Source organism: Anas acuta, chromosome 2 (genome assembly GCF_963932015.1).
Source record: "Anas acuta chromosome 2, bAnaAcu1.1, whole genome shotgun sequence".
Lineage (NCBI taxonomy): Eukaryota > Metazoa > Chordata > Aves > Anseriformes > Anatidae > Anas > Anas acuta.
The window spans coordinates 65432757-65459067 of NC_088980.1; the positions used below are offsets into that span (position 1 = coordinate 65432757).

General features: G+C 40.5%; 2 protein-coding genes across 4 annotated transcripts in view; one reads left to right on the forward strand and one right to left on the reverse strand.

Moving 5' to 3' along the window:
• The first annotated feature begins 3603 nt into the window (after positions 1 to 3603).
• On the forward strand, positions 3604 to 11293 carry CCR4 (C-C motif chemokine receptor 4). Of its 2 annotated transcripts, XM_068670571.1 has the most exons (3): positions 3609 to 4645; positions 7521 to 7644; positions 8837 to 11293. In XM_068670571.1, exon 3 carries the CDS (start codon positions 8855 to 8857, stop codon positions 9929 to 9931), a length of 1077 nt encoding a protein of 358 aa, XP_068526672.1. In that variant the 5' UTR covers positions 3609 to 4645; positions 7521 to 7644; positions 8837 to 8854; the 3' UTR covers positions 9932 to 11293. The 2 variants fall into 2 exon arrangements, with proteins under 2 accessions (XP_068526671.1, XP_068526672.1); XM_068670570.1 differs by having other exon boundaries at positions 3604 to 7644.
• Positions 11294 to 24228: 12935 nt separating this feature from the next.
• The window catches only part of GLB1 (galactosidase beta 1), a 59130-nt gene continuing 57047 nt past the window's right edge, over positions 24229 to 26311 (reverse strand). For both annotated transcript variants that reach the window (XM_068670564.1, XM_068670563.1), the window contains one exon: positions 24229 to 25687. In XM_068670564.1, the coding sequence (XP_068526665.1) occupies positions 25427 to 25687 (261 nt within the window). In that variant the 3' untranslated portion in view covers positions 24229 to 25426. The remainder of the gene's footprint in view (positions 25688 to 26311) is intronic.

Here is a 26311-nt window from a genome sequence, read left to right on the forward strand (position 1 = left end):
CCCTGCCTGTCCCTCCTGAAGAGCCTGTAACCATCATTGCAGCACACCAGCCACAGGACTCATCCCACCAGATTTTGCTTATGCTGATGATGTCGTAGCTGTGGGACTGGGCCAAGACTTCTAGCTTGTCCATTTTATTCCTCATACTGCGTGCATTTGTGTAGAAACACTTCAAATGTGCTTCTCTACATACAGCACCTTGTGGAACCAACTGAAGGACCTCACTAGCACACAGTCCCTCTGATTCTAGCACACCATCCCTTAGCTCATCACTGGCATGCCTGGTTTTATCCCCTTCTCCCTTCAACTCTAGTTTAAAGCCCTGTCTATCAGCCCTGACAACTCCTGAGCAAAAATCCTTACCCCTCTCTGAGAGGCGCATCCCATCTGGTGCCAGCAGGCCCAGTGTCGCGTAGACCTTCCCATGATCTTCTGCACAGCAGGAGGCGCCTGTGCTGCAGCAGGCTCCTGAGTCTGTCTCAGAGAGGGCAGAGTACACCTCCACCAGTCAATTTCCCTCTCTGACTCCCTGATGCTCCTGAGCCTGCTCACCTCCTCCTGAAGGTCCACAACCTAGCTGAGCAGCTCTTCGACCTGGGCACACCTCCCACAGGCATACCCCTTGCTGCTGCTGTTGGATACGGACAGGAGACTCAGGCACACTCTGTAACCCAAGACCTGGACAGTGATGTGTTTTCCAGATCCCTCCATCTGAGCAGCCACATCGGTGACTGCGGCTGGAGAGGCCGCAAGAGATGCGGAGGCCATGTTTTTCTGCCTGGTTGATACCATGGTCAGGTTTCTTGCAAGCAGGCTACCAGTACCAGTACCGAAGGCAGAGACCACTGCAGAGGAGCATCGAGCAGCCCTGCCCGCGCGAACTGCCGTGCCCCGCCCTGTTTGCCCGTCCTGGTCGCCGCGCTCCCCAGGGGCGGCTTTTGAACGGCCGGGGAGGGGGCGCTGCTGGCTCCACCCGCACTTTGTCAGCTTCCCTCGTGAGGGGTTGCCGGGCCCTGGCGGCTCCCTCGGCTGCCTCGAGTGGCCTCGATGCCGAAAAAAAGCCTTGCCCTCTTCGATCCCCCGCTCCGCTGCAGCACGCGTCTGCCCGGAACTGATCGCCTCGGAAAGTGGCCAAGAAGTTTGCATTTAGCCTATAAATGCTACGTTAAAATTAAACCAGCAGCACCGTAACACAAAGAAACGGTTTGAGATGGCCATGATTGGCAGGAAGGATAAGGACAAAGCTGATGAGAAGAACAGTAGATGGCGCCACAGCTCTGCTGATGAGAGTTTCCCCAAGAGTCAGGGATGTGCTGCTATTTCTATGTGCAGTTCCCTATGCTAGTGACTTTACAAGAACAATTCCTTGCATAAAAGAATTGCTTGAAGCCCTGAGATGCAGCTTCAGCTATTTTTCAGGGCTCCAATCAAGTAGGAACAAACCAGAAATAAATGGCACCTGGAGCAGATTGCTACTACACCTTTGCCCACATCCCTTTGCCATTCCTTTTGCCCAGGGCAATTTCTGAGCAAGGTAAACCTTGCCTGAATGAAGATTGCTTGGAAATTGGGAGCATTTCCCACTGGAAGGGCCTCAAGTGATGTTGCTGATGGCCTAAAACACTCTTGGAAGGGGACTGGGGTAAGCACATGCAGGAATTTAGGGACAACTTACTGGACGACTTCACTAGGGACTTCATCCTCATGGATGAAGTACCTTCTCCAACACAATTTCTTTGCCCTAGTGGAAAGGCACTTGAGGAGGCTCAAAGCTGGGTTATGCACCACAGAAGTATCAGAACTGACTAAAATTTGACAGGCACATCTCAACCAGCAGCTCCAGAGTCCCTTTCCAGCAAGTCTTTGCTTTATTCTAGTCCTTCTTCCCCTTGGGATCCTTTGTTAGGAAATAGACAGCAGTCATCTGATTTTTCTGAAGGGAGCCCTCATTTGAATCATTAAGGATCATCATTAGTTGGTCTGTTTTTTGGTTCCTTATTGATCCCACTGACAGTCCCCACTTTCCAGAGCCTTGTGGTAGCTCACATATCAGGAGGCCACAATGCAAGAGAAGGACAAATTACAAGCTACAATAAAGACAACAATCAACACACAGGCTAGAGGTTACAGATCTAGACAGATTAAAAAAAAAAAAAAAAAAAAAAGCAACTGGAAGCAGTGGCATACACTTTTTTTACACAAAAGGAGTGAAGTATCTGCAGAGTCACCTTAAATTCTCACTATCCCTGTGCTCCCCCTGTGGGAAGGACCCTCTGCCTTGAGCTTGCTCCACTATTTCTTCTGCCCATCTCTAGCATCAATGCATTCTTTTAATTTCCACCACAGGTGGCATTATCAAACTCCATCAGACTTAAAAGCCATTCATGATCAATTAGGACACCACACTCTAGCAACTAGAGTCAGTGATGAACAAGTACAGAGCAGGAAAAATATATTTATGAAAAGTAAGGAAGTCACTAGGCCCTGCTGGTGGAAGAAATGTCAATTTTTCCATTTATTTTTGTTTTATTTGTCTGTTCTTATTGAGCAAATAAGAACCTGTGGATGTTAAATTAACTACAGATGTTTCACCAAGTTCATGAAAAGCATCGGAATATCTTGTTAATCACAAAGATGAGCGATAAGTTCCAGTGAAAACCAGTAACAGTTGTTCAGCCCTACTTTTTGTTCCTATCAGTTTTATTTCTGCACCCCGAGAGGTTTTGCCTTCTATTAAAAAGTGAACTGAATATTACTTAAGTGCTCTATACAGCTTGTCTTGAAGAGAACTAGCAGTGAAACAACTTTCATCTGGCAATGGTAGAGTGCCTGGGTCTTACAAATATAGAAAGGAGATTATTGTACCAACTGTGCAAGTATTGCTTTAGACTTGATCCTATGCAAGTACTTTGTATTTTGTAACTAGCTTCTGTTAGAAATACTGCCCAAGGACATGGCAGGAAAGAGTGTGAAGGTATCTGTTGTGTAGATGTTTAGAGCAGTCTGTTAATAAGCTTTTGAAGACTACCAACAACTACAGTATTTGAGTCTTGGAGGCACTACCACACAGCAAACAGAAAACTGACTTTTTGCCAAAATGCCATAATTCCTTCATATCTAAACTCATTATAATGAACATTAAAGAAACTGGCCTGGGGAAACCTCTGCTATTCATTGCTGCCTTGTCTTTAATTATGTGTTTATTTATTGATGAGGAGCAGCCTTTAACTGAAACACCATGGTGATGTCTGGGAAAAAAAATATATATCTCAGGTATCAACTATTCCGCAGACTTAGAAACAGTGCAAATATGTCATCTTCCTGTAGAAATAGCTTGGGAACATTTCTTTGATCACTGAACAAGACAAAGAAAGATCCTTATGGTATCATTTCACTTTTAAAAATGCAACTCTTGCTTTGCCTTAGTGATTTTTATTTTAAGTAAAATTCAGCATACACGATGGTTATTTTTGTAATGCTTAAAGTTTAAAGTTTCAGTTCTTTTTTGTGAGGAGTTCTGAATATAGCAGCTTTGCTATCACAGAACAGGGAAAGAAAGCAAATTAGGTTGAAACACTGGATACAAACAGTAGAATAAATAGGACAAGACCACAGGGGGGAATAAAAAATGTAGGGAAATGCAACTTACTACCATTACGCAAATAAAATAGTCATGACCATCTAAGACCTAAATCTTCTGTTTCCTAAAACTTCTTCAGCACAAGCAGCTGTCTTAGCCAAAGGGAATTCATATGTTCAAAACATTTGAGATAAATTATGAACAAACCACCTGGGAAAAGAGTATAGATGATGGATGTCTCTAGAACTAAGAAATTATTTCATTTTCTGCATCTAGTTCTCTTATCAGATTGCTTCAGTTTTAATCAGGCACAGTAAGTTCAGAATAAACTGAAAATCACTAGGCAGATAACTGCACAATGAATAGGTGACACAAGCTTTTTGCTAACAAGAATGGATTGGCACTATAGATACACAAACTGTGATTCTAATTCACCTGAATTGCAAGGGCATAGCCCAAGGCCTGACCAGGCAAGAAGGGGTTGGCCAGCTGATGGAGAGGACTGTTTGCTGAGAAAGGTACCTGCTTGTGCACTGTGGCAGCCTGGATCAAAAGACTGATCTATCTTTAGTTTATCTTTAGTCACAGTCATATGCCTCTTCCCTGAGACAACCTCTTCTGGACAACCTCTTCTCTAATACACACTTCTGAATCATTCATGTACCATGGCCAATACAAATAACATAGGGAATAGATGGTGCTTTGGTGTATCAGTGGTGAGTGCCTCACAGTAGCAGCATCTAGCTCACAGATTAGACTCACAGATCTATCTCCAGCCCTTCCTTTGGTGAGACTTGTGTGCAACCTGCAAGATGGCAAGTTAAAAATAAGACTTTCCATAAAAGCAGGGAGTGGCTGAAATCATCTTTTGGCAAGAAGCAGGGTTTTTACTGTTTGGGTTGTTCTGCTTTTAGTTTTTATTAAGTTCCCCTCTTTTGGTTCTAATTTGTGTCCTTATAAAGGACTAGCCACCTCTTAGTGAGGCTAATCAGATTTGGTCCACATCTCTGCGCTCTTGTGATATTTTTAGCCAGTGCCACATACCTGATACCACCTAGTAAAGAGGTAAGACCTCTTATTTCTTCTCCCCCTTTCCTTCCAACCTGTTGGTTTACAGCAACATCCTCTGCATCTCTGAGATCCCTTCCCCCTTTCCTCTTAAGCTCATGGTCTTCTGCCATCCCTTTTTTTTAGTTTCTGACAGGCTCTTCTGTGAAAAAAAACAGACATCCTGCCAAATTGGCAGGGAACCTCAGAGCTTCCCATCTATGGATTAGTTATATTTAAGACTTTTCATGCTCCTCTCTCTCCAAGATGCTGAAGACCCTTCGCTCAAAACACATTTCATTCATTTTCTGCATCATTTCATTTGATCAGAGATTTCTTCCCTTTTCTTCATCTTTTCTACAGTTTTACTAGTAAGTTCTCAAAGGAACTTTTTTCATCAACAGAGCATCAGGTATTTCAGGGTACAATTTCATCCTTTTAATTTTCATGAACTGGCAGATGTTTTTTTTAGCTTCATTACCTAGAGTTCACAAACCCTAAGTAGACACAACCTCTCTTCTCTTTTTGTGGATATGCGTTCCTTTTTCTGAAGTCACACTTTCTAAAAAATCTCCTTACAAAGACAGCCCTTCCCATTTGCTGAGGGAACAGAAAGTGCACTGATATGGTATGCTTCTGCAACATTACTGATGCTTTCAAGAACTGCGATCCAACCATACCTCCCCACCCCACCAGAGCAACAGAAGTATGCTCTGACAAGAAGCCTTTGCTGCCCAGTGCCTCTGGTGGTGGTGTCCCAGCTTCCCATCCATGACAGGTACAGAAAGATGCATTCAGCTGGTTCAGAAGCATTTGCTACTTGAAAGTCTTTCGGCCAAGGGAGGGCTGGGGTAAAAGTAGTATGCTAGATAGGTCCTTTCTTCTGTCCAGTGCTATATAAATTATGCTAAATTTGCACTGATAAGACTGCAGACTTGGTCCCTGCTAACATCACAATTGAAAGATCGGAAGCTTATCTGAGATGTGGCATGTACACTAAGGACAGGCAGACAGACCTCAGAAATCTGCTAGTGATGGGAAATCATCCCATTCAGTTCTATTCACTGCTTCATCTGGACACAAGGAAAATCAGCACCAATTAAATTCAAAGGAGATGACCAGACTATTGGAGTAGAAAGTAATGACTAGGACAAGACAGGCATATAGACGAGTGGTGGTTATTGAGGCAAAAGCATTGCAGCTAAAACTAAGGAAGGGCGATACCTACAGAGCAATGAGGTGTTTTTTCCTGAAAAGCATATGCTTAAAAGGAGGTTTCATGTCACTGTTACTGCAGACAAATGGCTTAACTTATGCCCCTTGTGTAACAACAAGTCAAAGAGATTAATGAGGCCCTGCAGGGACAAAAGAGCAGCAAGTGGAACAGCTTCTAGTTTCTGTGAACAGAGCTGATAAAACTGGTATCATAGTGTTGCCTGCTCATCTGATGTCCACATCTTTAAAGAACTGTCAGCAAACTGAAGAGAAGACATACATGATCTGCAGAGCAATAGCCTGGTGATCTCACAGTGACCTATTTAAAACTCTCCACAAATGCATTTTTGAAAGATGAGTGAGAAGCTACTTCCCATATGAGTGTTTTATTCTGGCGAACAAGAAACCAGTAGATACCACAGTTCACATTGTCTTCACATCAAGCTTTTCTGGAGGAAACAATTCAGCCAAATACAAGCTAGTGGGCAGAGTAACAATGTCAGAGGCATATAGGATAGCAGCAAATATCAAAACTGAGCATAAAGCTATATGTTCAGAATCTCCTGTGTTCAGAATGACACAGGAGATTGATCTAGAAGATATATCGTATCTCCTGTTTAGGATCTATTATTTTCCCTCCCTCCTACTCATCTACTGTATTTTTCTTGTTTGTACTTCTCAAAGTGACTCTTCAGTTTCTCCTGCTAACAAGAAATGTTCCCCTGTCAAGAAATGGTTTTTACTTCTTCTTGGCCAGCCTCTTTTAGGACACAGGGGAGAGCAGCATTTGCCAGCTGCAAGCGTAGCTGTTCTGCCAGAGGGATTCAAAACCATCATATTTGACCAGCACGTCCTCTGTGATCATCCCCCTTCCCTGGTTCCCCAGAAAGAGAGACAGGGATCAGCATCTTCTCAGGAGAAATTTGTAGAAATTGATAGGCTTCCTGCTGTGATAAAAACCATGAGGAAACCCCCAGCCCTTACACCACACACACCCTACATCTTACACATCCGACATCCTACATCTTATTTGATAGTTTGTGAGAGTTTAACCATTAGTACCATTTGCATCAGGCCATTAGTAGTTTTGCCATATATAAAACCATATATAAAATGGGAGACATCAAGCAAAAAGGCATTGTGAATTTGCATGCCCTCATTTCTTTTCTTAGCAAGATAAGCAGGGGTTAGGAAAATCAAAGAATAAATAAAAGGAGAGTTCCCTACACTAAATCTATACAGCTCTTTATTACCACAGTTACATGGTATAACTGGCAAAATCAGTTATCCCACACAGAGGGACTAGAAACACACCATCCACACACCCATCAAGTGCCTTCCCTGCTCACTGCAGATGATCCTTTAATTATTTTTTCTGAGTTTGAGATGCATTTTACAACCCATGAGAAAGAGCAGTTTCTGTTGAATGAGAGCTACTTATTGACATCTGCTTTTAACAATTTTGGGTAAGATGAAGGGGCTTTAACTCAGCAATCAGGCTCTCACTGGGAACTTTGTATTTCCTTACACACCATAAGACACTTTTAATTTCTTTTCTACATTTAAAGGAACATCTCTGGTGAGCACTGAGGAGAGAAACACTTATGATACGATCTGTAAGGAAGTACACAGCTTCCGTTGACAGACACAGCTACCTTGTGACATCTGCTTTTTGCAGCTGCTGGGTATCACAGTGTAGGCAGCATCTCACTGACGGAGTTACCTGGCCACAAGCAAGTGATTCCACTCCACTAGAACCAAGACTCTTCCTCACATCATTTGAGAAGAAAAGGAGAGAAAAGGTAACATTTATAAAATTTAGTTTTAGAAAGAGTTGTCTATGTTATATGCTCATCACGTATGTGACTGTAATGCTTTTTCATTTACCTTTTGCTGCCACTCAGGTCATTTTTACAGCAATTTTCAGAAATTCTGCATAATCAGGATTAAGTGTATGTGCGTTATTTGAGTATTTGTTTTCAGTTTTAAATGCTCAAGTACAATAGCCATGTGGAATGTAGATTAGATGTAGGTGCGACTAGATGCTAGTGTTGCAGAGCCGTCATCTCTAGGACATTGGTGTTGAACAGTTCTGTCCCTGTGTCTCGTAATTCAGATTAAATTCCTCTCTGTGTATAACAGAACAGAACTGTAGACAGGGAAGTTGTGACTGAGATTACACACAGTAGGGTTCAGGTTAATGATAGTCAATACTTGCTGCATTGTAGTAGCACTATAGTCTGAAGATAAATAGAGCAATGATACTAACTTTTCCTCTACTTCCCATTCATAAAAATAAAGACAAAGGGGAAAGACATAACAGAAGCTTGCAAAAATTCTAGTAAATTAGGCTTAGAAATGACACTTGCTGTGATGTGAAAAACATGTAATACATCAACAGTGTATTTGTATTGCATCCATTATGTGATCTGGTCAACCTCGAAGTAACATCACTTAAAACTCTGTATCTATTAGAAAAGAACATACATATAATGACAAATTCATGTTATTCACTTTACCACTGAAGACAGCACTTACTGAAAATTGATGTCACCTTTCACTGTCTTCTTTCAGTGATGTTTGCCTGAGTGAAAAGATGGGTAAAATCCTGAACTCCTATGAACAGTGGCTTCACTTTTTACTTTACGCCACACAGGATTATCCCTCTCTGATTTGAGATATATAGTCTGTTATCTTTCATCCCTATTTGCTTTCCTCTCTGCAGTTTGGATAGTGTTCAGTCTGACACGTCTGATTTTCACCATGTTGGAAGGACTGAGCACATGCATGCCAAGGACAGTACTTCACAAGTGTGCATATAAGCATCCCACATTATTTGAATATTGTTTGATAATCTGTAATGAGAAGTGCATTGGAACTGCAAGTCAGTCTTTGTGTGTTGCAGTCTTTCCAACATGATTCAGGCTTGTGGAGTAACCACATGGTCATCATGAAGAGAAAGTCACTGACATTTTTATATTCTTTCATTCTCAGGAATCTGGGAAAAAAAACATGAGTTCTTCGAGTACAGAGTCCTTTGAAGTTGACACCTCAACCTTATATGACTATTACGATAATTATAATGATGCCCCAAAACCATGCAGTAAGGAAAGTGTCAAGAGGTTTGCAGCCTCCTTCCTACCTGTTCTATATACCCTAGTATTCCTGGTTGGGCTAATGGGAAACATTCTGGTCATAGTGGTCCTCTTCAAATACAAGAGACTGAAGAGCATGACTGATGTGTACCTGCTAAATCTCGCCGTCTCAGATTTGCTCTTTGTTTTTTCCCTGCCGTTCTGGTCTTATTTTGCGATAGACCAATGGGTTTTTGGAACTCCCTGGTGTAAAATCATTTCATGGATCTATCTGGTTGGGTTTTACAGTGGGATATTTTTTATTATGCTTATGAGCATAGACAGATACCTGGCAATTGTTCGTGCAGTGTTTTCCTTGAAAGCAAGAACTACTTTCCATGGCCTGATTACCAGTGTTATTGTGTGGCTGGTGGCTCTTTCAGCCTCAGTTCCAGAACTTGTATTTAGAGAATCTTTCCATGAGCAAAATTATACTACCTGCAAGCACAGATATCCAGGAAATTTTACAACATGGAAACTCTTTTCCACTTTGGAAATCAATGTTTTAGGGCTTCTAATCCCTTTCATAGTTATGGCATTTTGCTACTCCATGATCATCAAAACATTAGTCCACTGTAGAAATGAGAAAAAGAATAAGGCTGTGAGGATGATCTTTGCTGTCATGATCGTATTTTTCTTCTTCTGGACTCCTTACAATATTGTAATTTTCTTACAATTCCTGGAACTTATTGGAGTCATTAGAGACTGTCAAGCAAGCAGGAATCTAGACTATGCATTCCAGATAACGGAAATCTTCGGCCTTTTTCACTGTTGCCTCAACCCAGTCATCTATTTCCTCATGGGAGAAAAATTTAAGAAGTACCTGAAGATGCTCTTTAAGAACTGGTGGTTGCCTGGAGATATTTGCAAGTGGTGTGGACTTCACATCAGTTACCACACCGAGTCTACCAGTTCATTCCACACACAATCTACTGGGGATCAAGATGCACTTTAACGCATTTCAGACCAACTGTTGAACTCACCAGAAAGTAAGCTGACAAAACCAGGAACTTTTAAAAGCTAAGCAAATGCACAAGCATTTAATAAGCTAGTGCCTGATAATAAACTTACTAGAGCTTTGATTTCTGCCTCTTAGATTTTCTGAATATTATGACAGAAGCTGTCCTAGATATGAAACCTAGGAGATGGACATGCAAGTTTTACCTGATGCGACTATAAATCACTGCTCAGATTTCACAGCAGCCTCGGCTCAGTGCAAGTACTGTGCTCTGCTTCTTGTTTTTCACCAGCATCAAGACAGAGGTTGGCCTGCATGGAGGGGTGAAGGAGAGAATTCCTCATCATCAGGACGCACACTTGGAAAATATCTTTGAAGGATAAGGACAGTTATTACCATATTTTTTACTCTACCGCTGATCTGTGTAGGACTTGTTTGGTCAGACTCTTAGTGGCCACTGTTACACATTTCATCCCAGGGAGAGGATACACCTTCTGTCATTTTTTAAAAAAAAAAAAAAAGGACACAAAATGCACTATTTCTGTGCACAAAGAAAGGAAGCCAATGCATTACACTGTGCTATAAATATAGCTATGTTTTCTCTTAGGTATCCGAGTTCTATATATACCTACATTTAGGTGTATATATATATAGGTATTTTGAATTACTTTATCACCATACTTCAGGATGGCAATTTTTATTTTTTTTATTAACATTAAAAATGTTCAGATTTTTTTTGAATAAAAGTGTGTTTTTTTTTTTAATTTGTTTTTCAGCATGTGTGAGTATATTTGAAATATCTTGATTATAAGTATCTTTTTAAGTGAATGTTCTTCATTCCAAAAATACCTACCTCCAAGACAGAATTTTCATTCACTGTGTATGTATCTGGCAAAACAAAATAAAGAGAGGCAGTGTAGGAAAAGTCTGCCATAAAAACGACTGCCATAAAAAAATAAATTATGTGAGGATGTAATTTAACCACACAGAGAACTGTAGCATTTGGTAACAGAGCAGAAGGCAAAGAGTGTGATACACCAGTAGCCGCTCACAGATGTACATGATACTAATCAGGTCGGTAAAATTTTATTTATATTTTTTTTCAAAAGGAAAAATCAGTATTGTGGTAGTAGAAAAAGTAAGAGTTGAAAAACATACACTGGAAAATATTTCTGATGCATCTTCTTTGCTAAGCGACAACTATTCAAAGACTTGTGTCTTGGTTAGGCCATCAATAACAACACACCTACCCAGCACTCAGATATGGCTACAAATAGCAGACAAAACATTAAAATACATGAGCAAAGAGCTGTAGAAGAAATATAAAAATATTATAGTGCCTCTGTCCTGATCACCCTAAATTAGAAACATAAATGCAAGTTTACCTTCATGGGAACTCTCTCAGGATACAATAGACAGACTGAAAATAAAAAACAGCACTCTTAAATACTCCTGCATGCACATATCTTTCATAATTCATTTTGGGAATGAGATACCATCAGCAGCTCACTGATGCTGACAGCTCCAAGCAAGGACTCTCATTAATGCATATAATGCTGTGGAAGGCATTACAATACTAAAAAAAAAGAATTTTAAGTCTTACTATTCAACACTTTACAAGTCACTGAGTAAATCACATATGAAAACTGCCTCAAGGGGTCCGTTAACCCCTCTATTACCTATTTTGGAAAGGAAGAGCAAGACAAATTGCAAGTATCAGGTGCTGGAAAGTCTCACAGATGTCACTGAACCCCACAACACATCACTTCCAAGCCAGCATGGCATATCAACCTCACAAACATGACACTACTGGCACGGGCACCATGATTTGCTGAGCCATTCATCAACCAAGTGCCTAGAACTAAATTGGGAGCAAGAGAGTATATCATGTTTTCTTTTGTTGTTGATGATGTTGTTTTTGTTTTTGTTTTTGTTTTTCTTGGTCCTATTCTGTGACCCTTCTGGTCAATAAGATCAAAGAGACCTTCCAGGTTTATCTGTAAGAGAACTGGCAAGAGACCTGGCTTTCCAGACTAGGTGAATGGCTGCCTGTGCTGGTCCAACAAAAATGATGGTCAGGAAGCAAAAAGCAACCCACAGTAGGCTCTCGGAAAGCACAAGATAAGAAGGGTCTGGAGCTAAGACTGGCACTGAGGAATGGCAACCAGATGGCCAGCAGCTCGTAGGCTGGTCTGGCTCTGGGCACATACCCTGTGGTGGGGGAGGATGCTGTGTCCATTCATGTGTGGAATTAACAGGCCGCACCCAGCAGATGCACAGCATCACTTTGAATTGTGCTAGCGTAAAGCCCTTTTTCCGCATGAAACTCAAAAGCTACTCACTGCTGGGCTTTGTGCCCCACGCCCCATACACATGTGCTTGCTGTAGAGAGTGCCTAGTGCACGCAGAGCTTCTTCCTGGTGAACACTGCTCTCATTTCTCTGCCCATCAAACTTCTTCCAGTCCTCCCAGTAATACTCACAGCTATTTCACAGTTGTGTGAGAATAACCAAGCTGAAAGTTTTGCTCTGGGCAGTTTTCCTGAATCAGGTGCAAGGGGGACCTCACCATTAAGTGGTGGGCACAGGAATCCATAGCCTGGGACTGAGGCTCACCAAAACTGGGTAGTTGTCTCCTCTCCCTCACCTGCAACAAACCTTCCTCCCTGCCAGGCACCAACCTGCTGTGGATAATGGCACTCCTCTTTTGAAAGAGGGCGTTGAAATCTGCCAGTGAGAAAGGATGAGATAATAATATGAATACAGACAAAAATAAAACAGGGATTTTCAAAATGTCATTTGACCAAAGGTGTCATATTAGCTGAACAAGAGTTTCCAAGTGATGAAAGATGGTACATACAGACCTATTGAACCATGAAAGAAAATGGATAGATATTTGAGTGAAGCAAAGCTGACTCATTCCTAAACCCACATTTTTACATCAGGGTTCCTCAGAAGGCTACTCAGAGCAACTGAATAGAGGACGTAAAGCTGCCACAAAAGTTCAGATGAGATAAAAAAAAGTCAGCTTCATGACATCAAATATAAATAACAATGAAAAGGTTAAAAAAAATCTCGGTAGGTTTGTTTTCATACAACACATAGGTCAGTGCAGTCATTCCCTAAACATACAGCTGAATTACACTTACTAGCTTTTTCTCCTGAGCATGGTTTCATCCCTTTTGATTGTGCAGAACAGGCATCATGGAAGGCTGCTCCTCTCGGTCTGAGAGCCATTCCTGGGAAGAAACTGAGAGATCACTACTCTCCTTCTTATGCTACTGCTGCTTGCCTCTGTTCTAGCAACAGTTCTGGACACCTGCTCTGAAGGACAGTGCAATTCAACAGGCACTACAATGCTCCCCTGCTACCAGGATGCTTCCAGTGATCTACACTCACACATTTTCCTCCAGGAGCTCATAACAGTTTCCTGTTTTTATCTGGAATTTCTCTCTTAACGTGGCCTGAGACCAGCCTTATCAAGTCCCAGACCTTATGCAAATATTTCAATTTGACTTGATTTACAGTTAGAAATCAAGAGCCATTCAGTAACGTCAGTCAAAATGACCACTGAAATGTTTAAGGGCAATGCCTACAAAGAGCTCAACAGGAAAGTTGACTCCACTACTCCAGCCATGAAATAAGTTTTTAAGTGGAAGACTGGAAATGAATAGTCAATGTGATTGCAATGAGATTCCTTGCATTCATATATCTGATAAAAGCACCCAAAGGTGGTGTAGTACTGATCACATCTGCAGTAATCTTACTGTAACACAGCAATGATATATGCCAGTGTCACTGGCAGTCATAGAGAATGGATAGAACTCTGGATAGAGCAAGCACTATGAAGTGGGTACACACCAAGTTAGATGCTTCCAGGAAGATTTTCTTCTTCACAGCTGTTCAGAGGCAACATCCATCAGAAAAATAAAGTAAACAAAATCCAGTCTTACAGGACAGTAATCAAGTCAAAGACAACTCTTGCAAAAACGAGACTCAAAAGTGGAAAAGCCTTTTATCTGTTTCAGACTGGCAAAATCCAGCTCCTTTCCCAGCTCCTTGACAGAGCACAGGCACAACTGCCAAATGTTGCTATACTCTTTCCCTTAGAGGAACATAACCCTCCACAGATCCTTCATATGCTCAGCTCAAAAGAATGCTGCTCACAAGCCATTCTCACTGTCCCAAATCAAAGGTTTTCTCTTCATTAGTTTCTGGTCCTCCTTTGAATTCTCAGAAATAGTAGCATGTGATATCTCCACTGAAAACTGTAATTCCTTCTCTTATACAACATGGGTCCACTAAAAAAAAAAAAAAAAAAAAAAAAAAAGCTGCCATCTTATAGCTAAGGGAACTATGGCACAGAGCAAGAGCTCAGCTATATGAACCCGATGCACATTTTTGACATAATCACAGGGCACACCCAGCTCTCCTTGGGGAGGATTTGCATTTCGGGTTAGTGAAGAAGACTCCAGATCAGAGCTGCCCACACTGTGCCCTTTCTGGTAGCCAAATCTGAGAGGCCCCAGTCAGGAAAGTTCCAGTCTGCTTCCAGGTTGTGTGAGGAGGCCTGTGGGTTAGTATGAAGGGTATCTGGAGGTAAATGGATGAAGATGATGAAGTAATGCTATCTTCCAATACATTATGTTCTTCAGTGGTGTAGAGGGTGTTGTCTGTCTTAAAACACCAGAGAGCAAGGATTCTGTTTGTAGAGGACTGAAAGAAAAAAAAAATACACAGTCTGTGTAAACACAGACCAAGTACATAGTTGATCAATGTATCATACACCTTTAGTTTCTGTGTTGGTGTTTTTGTTTCCAGTCATCTTGGAATGGCTGAAGTTTCTCCATGTTTTAATGTTTCTAAGTAACAGCATGCATTCAGTATGTGCAGCTGCTGAGCTAAATGCTGCAAGCTTTTCATTCTGGGTGCTGCAAAATAAAAACTACTAGGGCACTAAGGATTTTTGGAAATTCCAGGAAGGTCTTTGTTTCCATGCTTTTGCTTTTAACAACTACAGCAAATAATCAAGAATCTGATCTTCAAGAATCTGATATGTTTCCACAGATACAAAACCCTCATAAAAGTCAGTCTCAGTGCTACTAGCATCCTGTAAGACAACAAAGACTGAATGAAGACCTGCATTACTAGATCCACTCTTTTGCTCAAAAGAGGTCAGGGGAATTTGATCAGCATTTTACAAGAAGCTCTGAACAGACAAGTTCAGGATGAGATTTATATACGTGGGATATCTGATTGGAAAGGCAGCTGCACCTCCCTGTAAGAAAAAAGCATGTTTGTCTCTTTTGCACTGACTTTGCACTTTGTTAAATATCCCCAGAGAAGTATTATGGTTTGGGGCAGGTAAGAGAGGAGAAGGTTCCTCCCTGACTCTTACCCAGTCTCCATCAAGCACAAATAGAAAGAGCTTTACTAGCTAGTAGTAGCACAAAACCATCTTAATCAAAGCAAACAAAGACCACAACAGATCTCAATACTTGCTCATAACTGGTAAACTGAAATTTGACCACAAGTAAGACCATGACCGCAGACAGAGTGACTTGCCTTTTCCGCTACTAAAGTATGTGGGAAAGGTGTAAAGAGCTTGCAGACAAGAAAGAGAGAGGATGGCTTTCCTTGTTTATGCACTTCAGCTCCTTGTTGCTCATTCACAAAGACCAGGAATGAAAAGAAAACAAGGCTGGTTGACTGCAAGAACAACGTTGCCTGCAGGTCCTGAAGACAAGCCCTGCTGGGAGGTTGCAGAGCACAGGTCTGCCCTAACTTTCAAAATTCCTGTTGGCATTTCTAGAAGAGTAAAACTCATCACATGAAGTGTTAGACAAAAGACTTGCCCTGCTACAGAGAAGGGGCTGAAGAGTTTACAAAACAAAAGAAAAAAAGAAGTTTAGATGTAGGCTGTTCGCTCCTCAGCTCTGCTTCACTGACCTACCCATACACAATTCAGGTCAGTACTCACTTCTTTTCATCAGAAATACTAGGGAATTGCCAACCTCCCCCCGGGGAAGTTGGCTCCCACTCTTGCTTCTCACATGAACATGTGTGCCACAGCCCACCTCTCCCGCAGTCACACGGAGTTAAAAGTAAATCCATTCACTTCCTTGCCAACTAAAGCTCAAGTTCTCCACACATAGTGATCACACAAGGAGGATGTCTGGGTTGTGACTACACTAGCAGAACGTTTTGCATTAGAAAAGGCAAGTTCACGAAAATCTGAACAATGGAGAATATGGATTTGTGATGGCATTGATAAAAGAGCAACACCTAAACCCATGCTATTGCTTAGATTTTCTTTCAGCTTCAGAGTCAAACTATTTTAGAACAAGTGCAGCCTATTTTTATCATATTTGAATTTAAGAATTTCATTATTTCTACTCCAAATTCTTATAAAACTTTCCTTCTGATGGAGATAATTTCAACGTTCCACATGAAAATCATGTAAAAAACTACAGAGCCTTACTATCAAAATAGAAATATGTGAATAAAATTAAATTGATCAAACCTCAAATCAGCATTTTTAAAAATCAATTGTTAAATTTCAGTTATTTAACAATTTTGAGTCAGGGCCCAAGAAAGCAAGTTCAGCATTAGATATCCAAACTTCTGCAGAATTTTCTTCAGGTGTTTGTTGTTGTTGGTTTTTTTCTTGTAATACCAGGAATTGGTATGTACAGATTGAGGGCAACTACTAATTGGGTTTGAAGGAAAAAAATAAATCACCTTTTCTGTAAGGTAATTCATAATAAAATGCTGATTCATATATAACAGCACTGAAGATGTTCTCACAATAAAAAAAAAAAAAAAAAAAAAAAAAAAAACATAATATACGGAATGACTAAACGTGTCTTGGATTTTCAGGACACATGACCGTATCTATGCCCAACACATTAACTGTCATGCCAATAGAAAACATTGGTTATATATGGGCTCTCAGGTTCCTGGAGGGAAAAAAAAGTAAAAAGAGTTCTCAAAATGTCAAGTATTTGTACATAATTAGTTGTAGAAAAGCTGATAGTCTCTAATAATGGAATAAATAGGTAGCCTGTATCAACGTCTATTTTAACAACGTCTCCGAGCAAAATCTGTCATGTTTTCTAGACCTGCAACCGTAAGATCCCACAAAGTCACTGCTTAGCAAAAATAAAACAATTTTTTTTAAATGGTCTACAAGAACCTTTACAGCAGATGCCATATCTCCCTAGTTGGTGCACGGGACAAGCTAGATGTGTTTACTCCAACACAAGCAGCTGCTGAGGCTCTAGGAGGAGACCTGGCACAGACCCATCAGCTGGTCGTGTTGGACAGACACTGGTTGTGCTTAGGAAAAAAAGAAAAACAACAATGCATTACCTGCTGCTTACTAGACAGTGTTTCCACTCCTGTATCATAACAAGGTACAGACTTAAACCTGGTATAAGTTGCCTAACCAGATCTGTTACTATCCGTCACAGAGCCAGTATGCCCAAAATAGCACCCTTAACCTCTACTTCTCCCTTTTCTTCCTGGAAAAGAAAAGAAAAGAAAAGAAAAGAAAAGAAAAGAAAAGAAAAGAAAAGAAAAGAAAAGAAAAGAAAAGAAAAGAAAAGAAAAGAAAAGAAAAGAAAAGAAAAGAAAAGAAAAGAAAAGAAAAGAAAAGAAAAGAAAAGAAAAGAAAAGAAAAGAAAAGAAAAGAAAAGAAAAGAAAAGAAAAGAAAAGAAAAGAAAAGAAAAGAAAAGAAAAGAAACAGAACACAAACCACCACCATCACCAACAACAAAGAAAGTTTTTAAGTTTGTTTTCAGCCTTGCCAGAGTTCTCAGTCAACTCAGCTATTATATCTGTAATATATAAATATATATATTATATATATAAAATAAAGACTGTGCCCTCCTTTGTAAAACAAAGGCATTTTGCAGATTAAGAGTACTACCATGAAACTAAGTATTTGTTATTGTAGAGAAGAAAATCTGTGTTCATTATTAGATGTCTTGCCTTAAGAATTTTGTCTTTTTCCACTCTTCCACAGAAGATGAAAACAACTTCATAACGGATGATTCTAAACAAGCCTTTGTTTTTGAACAATTTCTTCCTTACATTTCTCAGTCAATAGCCAATTGCTGCTTGAATCATGAAGGTCTGCATACAAAAACCTTACCCCTCTTAGATGTGCCTGCCTGATTTACTTCACATTTTGACATTTGTAATCAGTAGGGGGTTTCAGCAATTTGCATGAATACACTAAAACAGGTAGCAGGAAAAAAATAAGCACTTCATAAGAATAGGAACGTTCTTTCCAAGTCATCAAATTTTCACATCAAAAGACATACACGCTGACAATGAGTAAGCCCAAAAATCAAATAAATGAAAGAGCACAGACCAAGATGGTAAAAAAAAATAGATGATGCTCTTAAATAATCCTGATTGCTATACACCAGCATGCACAGTGTAAATTTTAGAGTTTGGGGGATTTCTTGCAAACCAAATCATGGCGACTGAGCAGCTTGCCGCTGAATCAGCAGTCAAAACTGAGTCTCTTCCACTGAAATGCCAGCTCAACTTAGTAAGAAAAAAAGACCGCACCTGAAAGTTTCAGGTACTGAAGCTTAAAAAGAAATTACTGGCTATGCTCACCTTCAAAAGAGGGTACAAGGCTAGATGGACAATAGTCAAAACCAGTACCACTACACCTATATGAAAAAAAGCATGTTGCTATTAAGTGAGAAAAAGAAAAAAAGAGATGAGCTCTGTATATTTTAGGATTAAGTTAAGACTGAAGGCCTCAGCCTTGGAGACAAAATTGAGCAAAAATGAGCAAATTCTCATCTGCTGCACTGATGAGGCAGACCCTTGACAAACTCACAACACAGAGAGAGAAGAAATGGTGGAAATCCCTGAATGTTCTTGCATCCACCCTGCAGGACAAGTACAACAGTGTGGTTGCATTCCAAAGACACTTGCTCACTAGAAACTAGAGTAAAACCAAAGCAGGCATCACCTAGCCTTATTATTTTGTGAATAACTGAAAATATGTGATGCATATTGAGAACTGTCAGGAAAAAAAAAAAAAAAAAAAAAAAAAAAAAAAAAGCAGCATGTTTTCTGCCTTTAATTCCAAGGGTAAAATGTAAAGAAAGATAGTGATAAGCACCTGGGCAGCAAGTACCATCAGAGCTGAGTGTTCACAACCTTAACAGTTGGGCAGGTTTTTTTTTGTTAGGATTTGGATATTTTCCCCTCCCTGCACATCCAAGCAGGGGGTTTGAATCTTCACCCCAGCTCATGTAAAATTTTCCACTTGTGGCTATGAAAACTACAGAGCTCAGCACCATTCACCTTCTCCATTTCAGTGAAATGCAATGCCATAGCCTGTAGCTAGTTGGTGGTGGTTGGAGTCACTAAGAGAAGTTTTCTTTCCCCTCTCAGCTTGCTTGGGTTTGGGGAAGACAAAAAAAAAAAAAAAAAAAAGAAACCCTAAAAACCACTGCTGTTTTTCTAACAAACTATTGTGCTTTCCCCTCTGTCTTCACAAGGTTTCTTATTCAGATGATGTTTTGGAACCCTTAATATTCTTGTTTGCTTGCATCTCTGTAATGCTTAAACATCCCCTCCAGCACTATGTGGTACTGTATGTAAAACAGAAACCAGGAACCGGCTGCATATAAATCAGGTACACAACTACAGTAATCTCAATTTATTATCTTTGCACAGACTCTATTCATCAGATTTTTTTTTTAAAGTGTCGTTTGGGTTATTTCAGCATACTAGCTTCCATACACGTGCATTTCAATTACTGCCACCTTCTATCCAAGTTTCTTTTATTTCCTAGGATGGGTAATCAAACTTAGGTGTTTCTTTGCTATCTTAATTTTTATTGAAAAAAGGGTGGTAGAGGAGTCCAAAATTTGGCTAATACTAAAGCACTGTCTGTTGGTGTCAGAGAGTTGGAATTAGAAAGGATCTGTAGAAGTAATAGGTTTTCTTCAACACCACTGAGTCAAGACAAATGGACCAGAGAGGCTAGATGTGGACAAGTGGAAAAAATAGCTGCTTCAGCAGATACCAACCAGCAGCACTTTATTTTTTATTTTTTAATTTCAACGTGCACTAGATGGACTCAATGCCTTAAAGCTATGTCTGCAGGTGCTGTAGTGAAAAGACTTGCATTGTTTTAAGGTCAGCTTATGAGGCAGATATTTACACTGGATCAAAGAACCAAAAAAGCAACATAGGAATGCAATGTGGCAGAAGTTACTACTTCAGCAAAGTTCTGCAGGAAATTGTGCTAACCCCCAGCACTTAATGTGTTCAGTGCTCAGGTTTTTCATAGCACAGGATCTACCTATTCATGATTAATGTAAACCACATCCTAACACCGAACAGAAAAAAAAAAAAGGTAAGCTTGAAAGAAGGTACATAGAGTGTGTGTCCAGGCCTATCTTTATGTCAGAGGCTAAAGTCTTCCAGGGCTTTAGAGTGAGTTATTAATTTCCTTTCCTTCTTATTCTCAACAATTCTGCCACCACTACAGAAGGCCCCTTCACCCATAGTGCAGGAATACATGCAGATCCTGCACAGTCATCATCATCACACACAACACTAAGCCACTTGCTGTCTCCCAAGGCAAGTGCTTTTGAGAGCGCTATTGCAGAATTCCATACTTTTGGCGAATTCTAGAGTAGTGATTCAAAGAGCATTCACTGTGTGTACCTGATGAAGATTTGTAGGACCTGCAAAAAGGCATCTTCACCAGCTTGCAAACTAATGATGGCTAGGTGCAAGGGGTAGGGATCACTTCAGGCAATTGAAGACACATTGAAGGAAATTCTTGGGGTTCCTCTACATTCAAAATTCCCTGGTACAGAAGGAAGAACCAGTAAGACACAAGGAAGAAAGAAAGAGGAAACAAAGGAATAATTCCTTATATAAAGCATTCGAGAGATGACTCACAATTGCTAGACATCTCTCTACACTTCTCAGAGCTGTGCTCTGGCCCACAACCGCAGACAATACTGAAAATGCCCAGTCAATATCAGTGTAGCAGTATTAACCCTACCCAAGCACTAAGTTTAAAGAAATACAGTGCATACATTTAGAATGACTGTAGAGACTTAACAGAAAAATACTTTCGAAGAACAGATACTGGCTGTATTTTTCCTACAGGATTTGCACCAGCATTCAACAGATCTACTCAAAGACCCCTTCTATTGGAGAATTATTGGAGAATTTCAAACTCTATTCCCAGCCCCACTTAGGATTTACCTTCCCTACCCCCCAAAAAAATAAAAAGGCTAAGTTACAGACATGCAGGTGTAAACACATTACCAAAGTGCAAGATGGGGATCTTAGCAGACAGCAAGCGTCTTAGTATGAATGCATGCTGGGGAGTTTTATGAGCAAGATGGTGCTTCCCATTACAACACAACACAGTTAAAAGTAGGACCTCCCTAAAACCCTGACTTTTAACTGCTATATACACCTGTCCCTCGGGAGCCAAGTAGATGTGCTAAGGCTCACAACAAGAATTCTTAAACGTATTCCTGATTCCTTAGCCACACAGACTATCCTACTGAAATGGGCTTTCACTGAAACTAGGACTGGTTCTGTGAAGCATCTGTAGGTAACGCATACCTTCAAGATTACCCCCACAGCTGGGAACTCCAGTTCACTACTCCCATCTGTGATAACATAATAAGCAACAGAAAATCCCTTCTGAAAAGGAATTTTTAAATATATGTATGTTATTTAAACATATGTATGTTATGAAAAGCAGGACAAAGATCCCTGTAACATCTTTCCAACATTTTTCCATTCAGCCCTTTGTCCAGATCTCTCTGCAAAGCCTTTCCACCCTCAACAAAGTCTACAACTCCTCCATGTTTGGTGTCATTGGCAAACTTGCTCAAAACACCTTCTAGTGCTACATCCAAATCATTTATAAAAACATTGAAAAGGACTGGCTCTAAAATGGAGCCTTGGGGGATCCCACTAGTGACCATCCACCAGCCTGATGTGGCCCCACTTATCACAACCCTTTGAGCCCTGAGAATAGACTCCTTCCCCCTACAGTCCAAACTCAGTGCTTTGTTAACAGGTCATCTTCCTGACCTGGATAATAGTGTCTCCTTTGTAGCACACTGTTAAACACGAGATTTTTTTCTCTGTAATTGCCTTTTCTGACTGACACATACTGGCCAGGTGGATAGCATTTGCTGCTCTGTCAGGAGTATTTTTTAGATTCATACTGATGTTAACATTCAAACATGTGCAAACATCATCCAAGAACTACAAAAGGAAGCAGAGACACTGTAGAGCACTCAAAAAGGTGGGGGAGCTCAAAAAGGTGAGAGTGCTGCCTGCAAAGACCAACAAAGGGCATTAAGAGGCTAACAGAACGTGAAGGCCAAGTCTGATCGTTTTTTCACTTACCCGGTGAGGCGGGGGGGGCGAGCCCCGAGGGGCTCTCACTTCTGGCGCCAAGCGCCCGGGCGTGCGCTGGGCGCGACCCGCTCCAGGGACAGCGTCAGGTGGGGAGTTTGACTGGGGCGATACACCTGTCAAAGCGTAACGCAGGTGTCCTAAGGTGAGCTCAGGGAGGCCAGAAACCTCCCGTGGAGCAGAAGGGCAAAAGCTCGCTTGTTAGACTCTGAGACTGAAGTTTTGAGGGACTGAAGTGTTGAGTAACATTTAGATTGATTATTATGCTATGAACATAAGGGAAATGGTAGTCTTATCAATAAATTAATAATTCAACAACATATTGCACACCGTTCACCAGTCCATATTTACCTCCTTGCTCATTCATCCCAAGTAATATTTAAAAGACCTTCATTTGTGCATAGGCAGGAATGCAGTTTAAGCTTACAAATCCTGCTCCAGTTCTGGAAAAACCCCTCTGCTAAGCAGAGCCCCCTACAGCTGCACTTTGCAGACAAGCTTCTGACAGCATGGGGAAACTAGTCCCAGGAAGACTACACACAAAAGCTAGGAAATCTAGGATAAGCCCCAGCCACACAGCAGCAGCAAAGGTGCAGATGCAGATGCCCAATGCATGACACAGGCAGGGCAGAAGACAAACCTGCAGCACCCACAGACACACCCATGGGTGAAGAAACAGCAGGAGGCAACAGGCTCTCCTTGGTAGTGATGCACTCTGAATGCTCCTTCTCAGAGAGATCTCCCTTCTGTGTACTCACATAAATACCACTCAATTTGGCAACCTGTTTTTTTATTGTAGGCAGACCAGGATTAGGAATCAGGGCCCTAACTTTTAGTCCCTTTCTGTAGACAACAGATCACTTCACAGAAAGCAGTTAATAGGCAGGTGTGTTATTGAAGCTATCTAGATCCCTACTTGAAAAACCTTAAGCTTGTTTTATCATGTTGTTCCTGGTAGTGTTACATTTATATAGATTAATATTTGCAATCCTTGATACAAAACCTTCATGCTTGTAGTATTACATGGAGATATGACAAAAATAGATACTATGGATTATGCTACATTTTTTTCACTAATGCAATGGAAAAACAAAAGAAGTGATAAGAACTACAAATTGATCTTTTCCATTCTTTACAGCACTAATTGACAGAAAAATAAAAATACTCCTGGCTGTTAAAGCACTGAACTGTTGTAGGAATTGCATCTAAATAGTACTGTCATTCTGTACACTTCAAGCCACAAAACCCACAACCGGTATGAAACTAACTCTGTTCCATTCCTTACATTCAAGACCAGGCTCTGAGGTAACTAATACTTCATAATAAACTAGTCACAGAGCATTTTCCAAGGTCTGCATAAGGATGATGTAAAGAATAAAAAGATCCAGGGTCAGAACAGAAAATGAAGTGTTTCAAGTACTGCACATGCAGCTCCCAGCTATAAGACGTAGCATTTGAGGTAAGAATTTCAGACTAGGAGCTCTGTGACTCAAGTGAACCGCACAGGAGTGGTTTGAAAGCTCCTGTGGCAGTCAGCTATTCAAACACATAGCAGAGGTTTTGATAATGTAGTGGTGATCCTTTCTACTCTCTCCTCAGGTGAGGGTAGCAGTCTGCATTAACTGAGAAGAAAACAGTCAGGTTTTTGCACTGGCTATCTCTGAAGAGGGTGGCACCTCAGAGGACCTCGCAGCCTATTGCAACTATTTTGTTTTGCTTCACTTTGCACAAGTCTTCAGAACAAAATAAATGAGACATCAACAAGAACTCCTTGTCCATAGAGACTTTACAACCTCATTTCTCACTTTTAATCAGTCTTCCTCCTCCACTTGCTCCCTCTGAAACAAATACAGGAAGGATTTAATCTTAAAGAACCATTTTAATAACATGAGACAGAAATTGAAAGGGAACAACCACAGATTATGAAAATACTTGATTCTGTCATTTTAATATTTTGTTTAAATCTCAACAAAGAGTTTGCATGATTTACACCAAAATCCTAAGAATCAAAAAGAAGATTCAGCCTGCTGTAGAAAGTCAGCTTTTCCAACAATTACTGTATCTTTGCAAATACCAGGCCCTTAGATTATCTATTTACCAGATTAGATTATCAATTTACTAGAAAAAAACATAAGGCATGACTTAAATTAAAAAAATTGAATTCTCTTTTATTCAAAACCTTCTACTTTGAAGGTTATGGCCTATGAAGAAGAGGCATGACAGACCCATTTAAAAAAAAAAAACATTTAAAAGGAAAAATGGCTTATTTTAAGACCGTATTCTGCAGGCAAGTTAATCAGAGGCTATGGTCCAACCAAGCTTAAATTTCACTAAAGTTCTTGTAATTGCCAATTTAATTTAAGTCTCTGGAGATAGTAGAAATGAAGCAGTCAAATGGCTTTCAAAGACAGGATAGAAGCAGACTACAAGATTACTCTCCACTGTCCACATTACTGCCATTTGGATCAGCTTGCATGAGTGCTCTCTTCCACATTTGTCACTGCTCCCATAAGAAACCAAATGGATTTTTTCAGAGGTCATTTGCACGGAGGTGAAAAAAGTAGGTCCATTCAACATTGGCAGTCAGTGCAGAATAAAATGATACTGGATACTAAACAGGTAATAAAAATCAGCTGAAAGGTGTCTAGCCCATTGGCAGCACTGACCTACCGGCCTTTGTGAGTAACCAGCAGGCTCGTGGGACTGTGCAGTCCTTTTGTAGGCTTCTCTCCAGTTGCAAAAGGTGGTTAAAAAAAAGCAGAAGGTTCCTGTAATACAAACAGCCTACAGGAATGCATTTTTAGTACACTTTGATGCTAAAATTATCTTCTAGATGAGTTCAGTTTCACAGTTCAAGGTAAATTCTAAAGCTACAACTTTTCTTCTTCAAGAGAATTTCAGTATTTAACTCTGGCCAGCCTGACAAAAAAAATGAATTTAAGAAGCTGTCTCTGCTAAACAACTTACTGATTTACACTGACTCTTTAAAAAATGAAAATATGTTTAAAGGGAAAAAGAAGCAAATTGGGGGGGGAAGATAAGGAAACACTCATATCATTATAGATAGCTCAGCCACATGTCTCTAAAAAAGAGTGGAGGGGGAACATTTTCATACAGTGTAGTTGCATTGATAACCGGTTTGTCTACAAATTCTATCTCGCATGCCTGGGTGCTACAGGGAGAATGCTCCAGTTCCAATACTGTTATGTTATTTGGCACTGATGAAACAAGTATATTCCTTGGAACAAAAAGCGTCAACTGAGGACCACGGGCTGGCCAGTAGCGACCGAGATTAAAGCCATTGATCCAAATTTGCCCCTGTTAAAAGAAAGAGAAAACATAAAGAAGTTTTAATAATTTGACAAGAGGTCAAACATCTAAATAACTTTAAGCATAACACATTTCACACAGTAACTGCATTTTCTTTATATTTCAGTTTGATAGAACACAAGGACTGATAATCTGTTGAAGAAATTGCTACAAATAGTCAAAAGAATCTAAATTCCCTGATGAGCTGATACTAGCGAGGTGGGGGTTGGCCTGTTCTCCCACGTGCCTGGTGACAGGACGAGGGGGAATGGGCTAAAGTTGCGCCAGGGGAGTTTTAGGTTGGATGTTAGGAAGAATTTCTTTACTGAAAGGGTTGTTAGGCACTGGAACGGGCTGCCCAGGGAGGTGGTGGAGTCACCATCCCTGGAAGTCTTCAAAAGACGTTTAGATGTAGAGCTTAGGGATATGGTTTAGTGGGGACTGTTAGTGTTAGGTTAGAGGTTGGACTCGATGATCTTGAGGTCTCTTCCAACCTAGAAATTCTGTGAAATTCTGTGAAATTTAAAAACAAAGTGGTCAGATACTGCAGTCATGCCAAATATGACAATACTTCAGAAAACAGAATTGCAGGTTCCTGACACTGAATTTTGTGCCAAGTTTCAGACCAAAGCA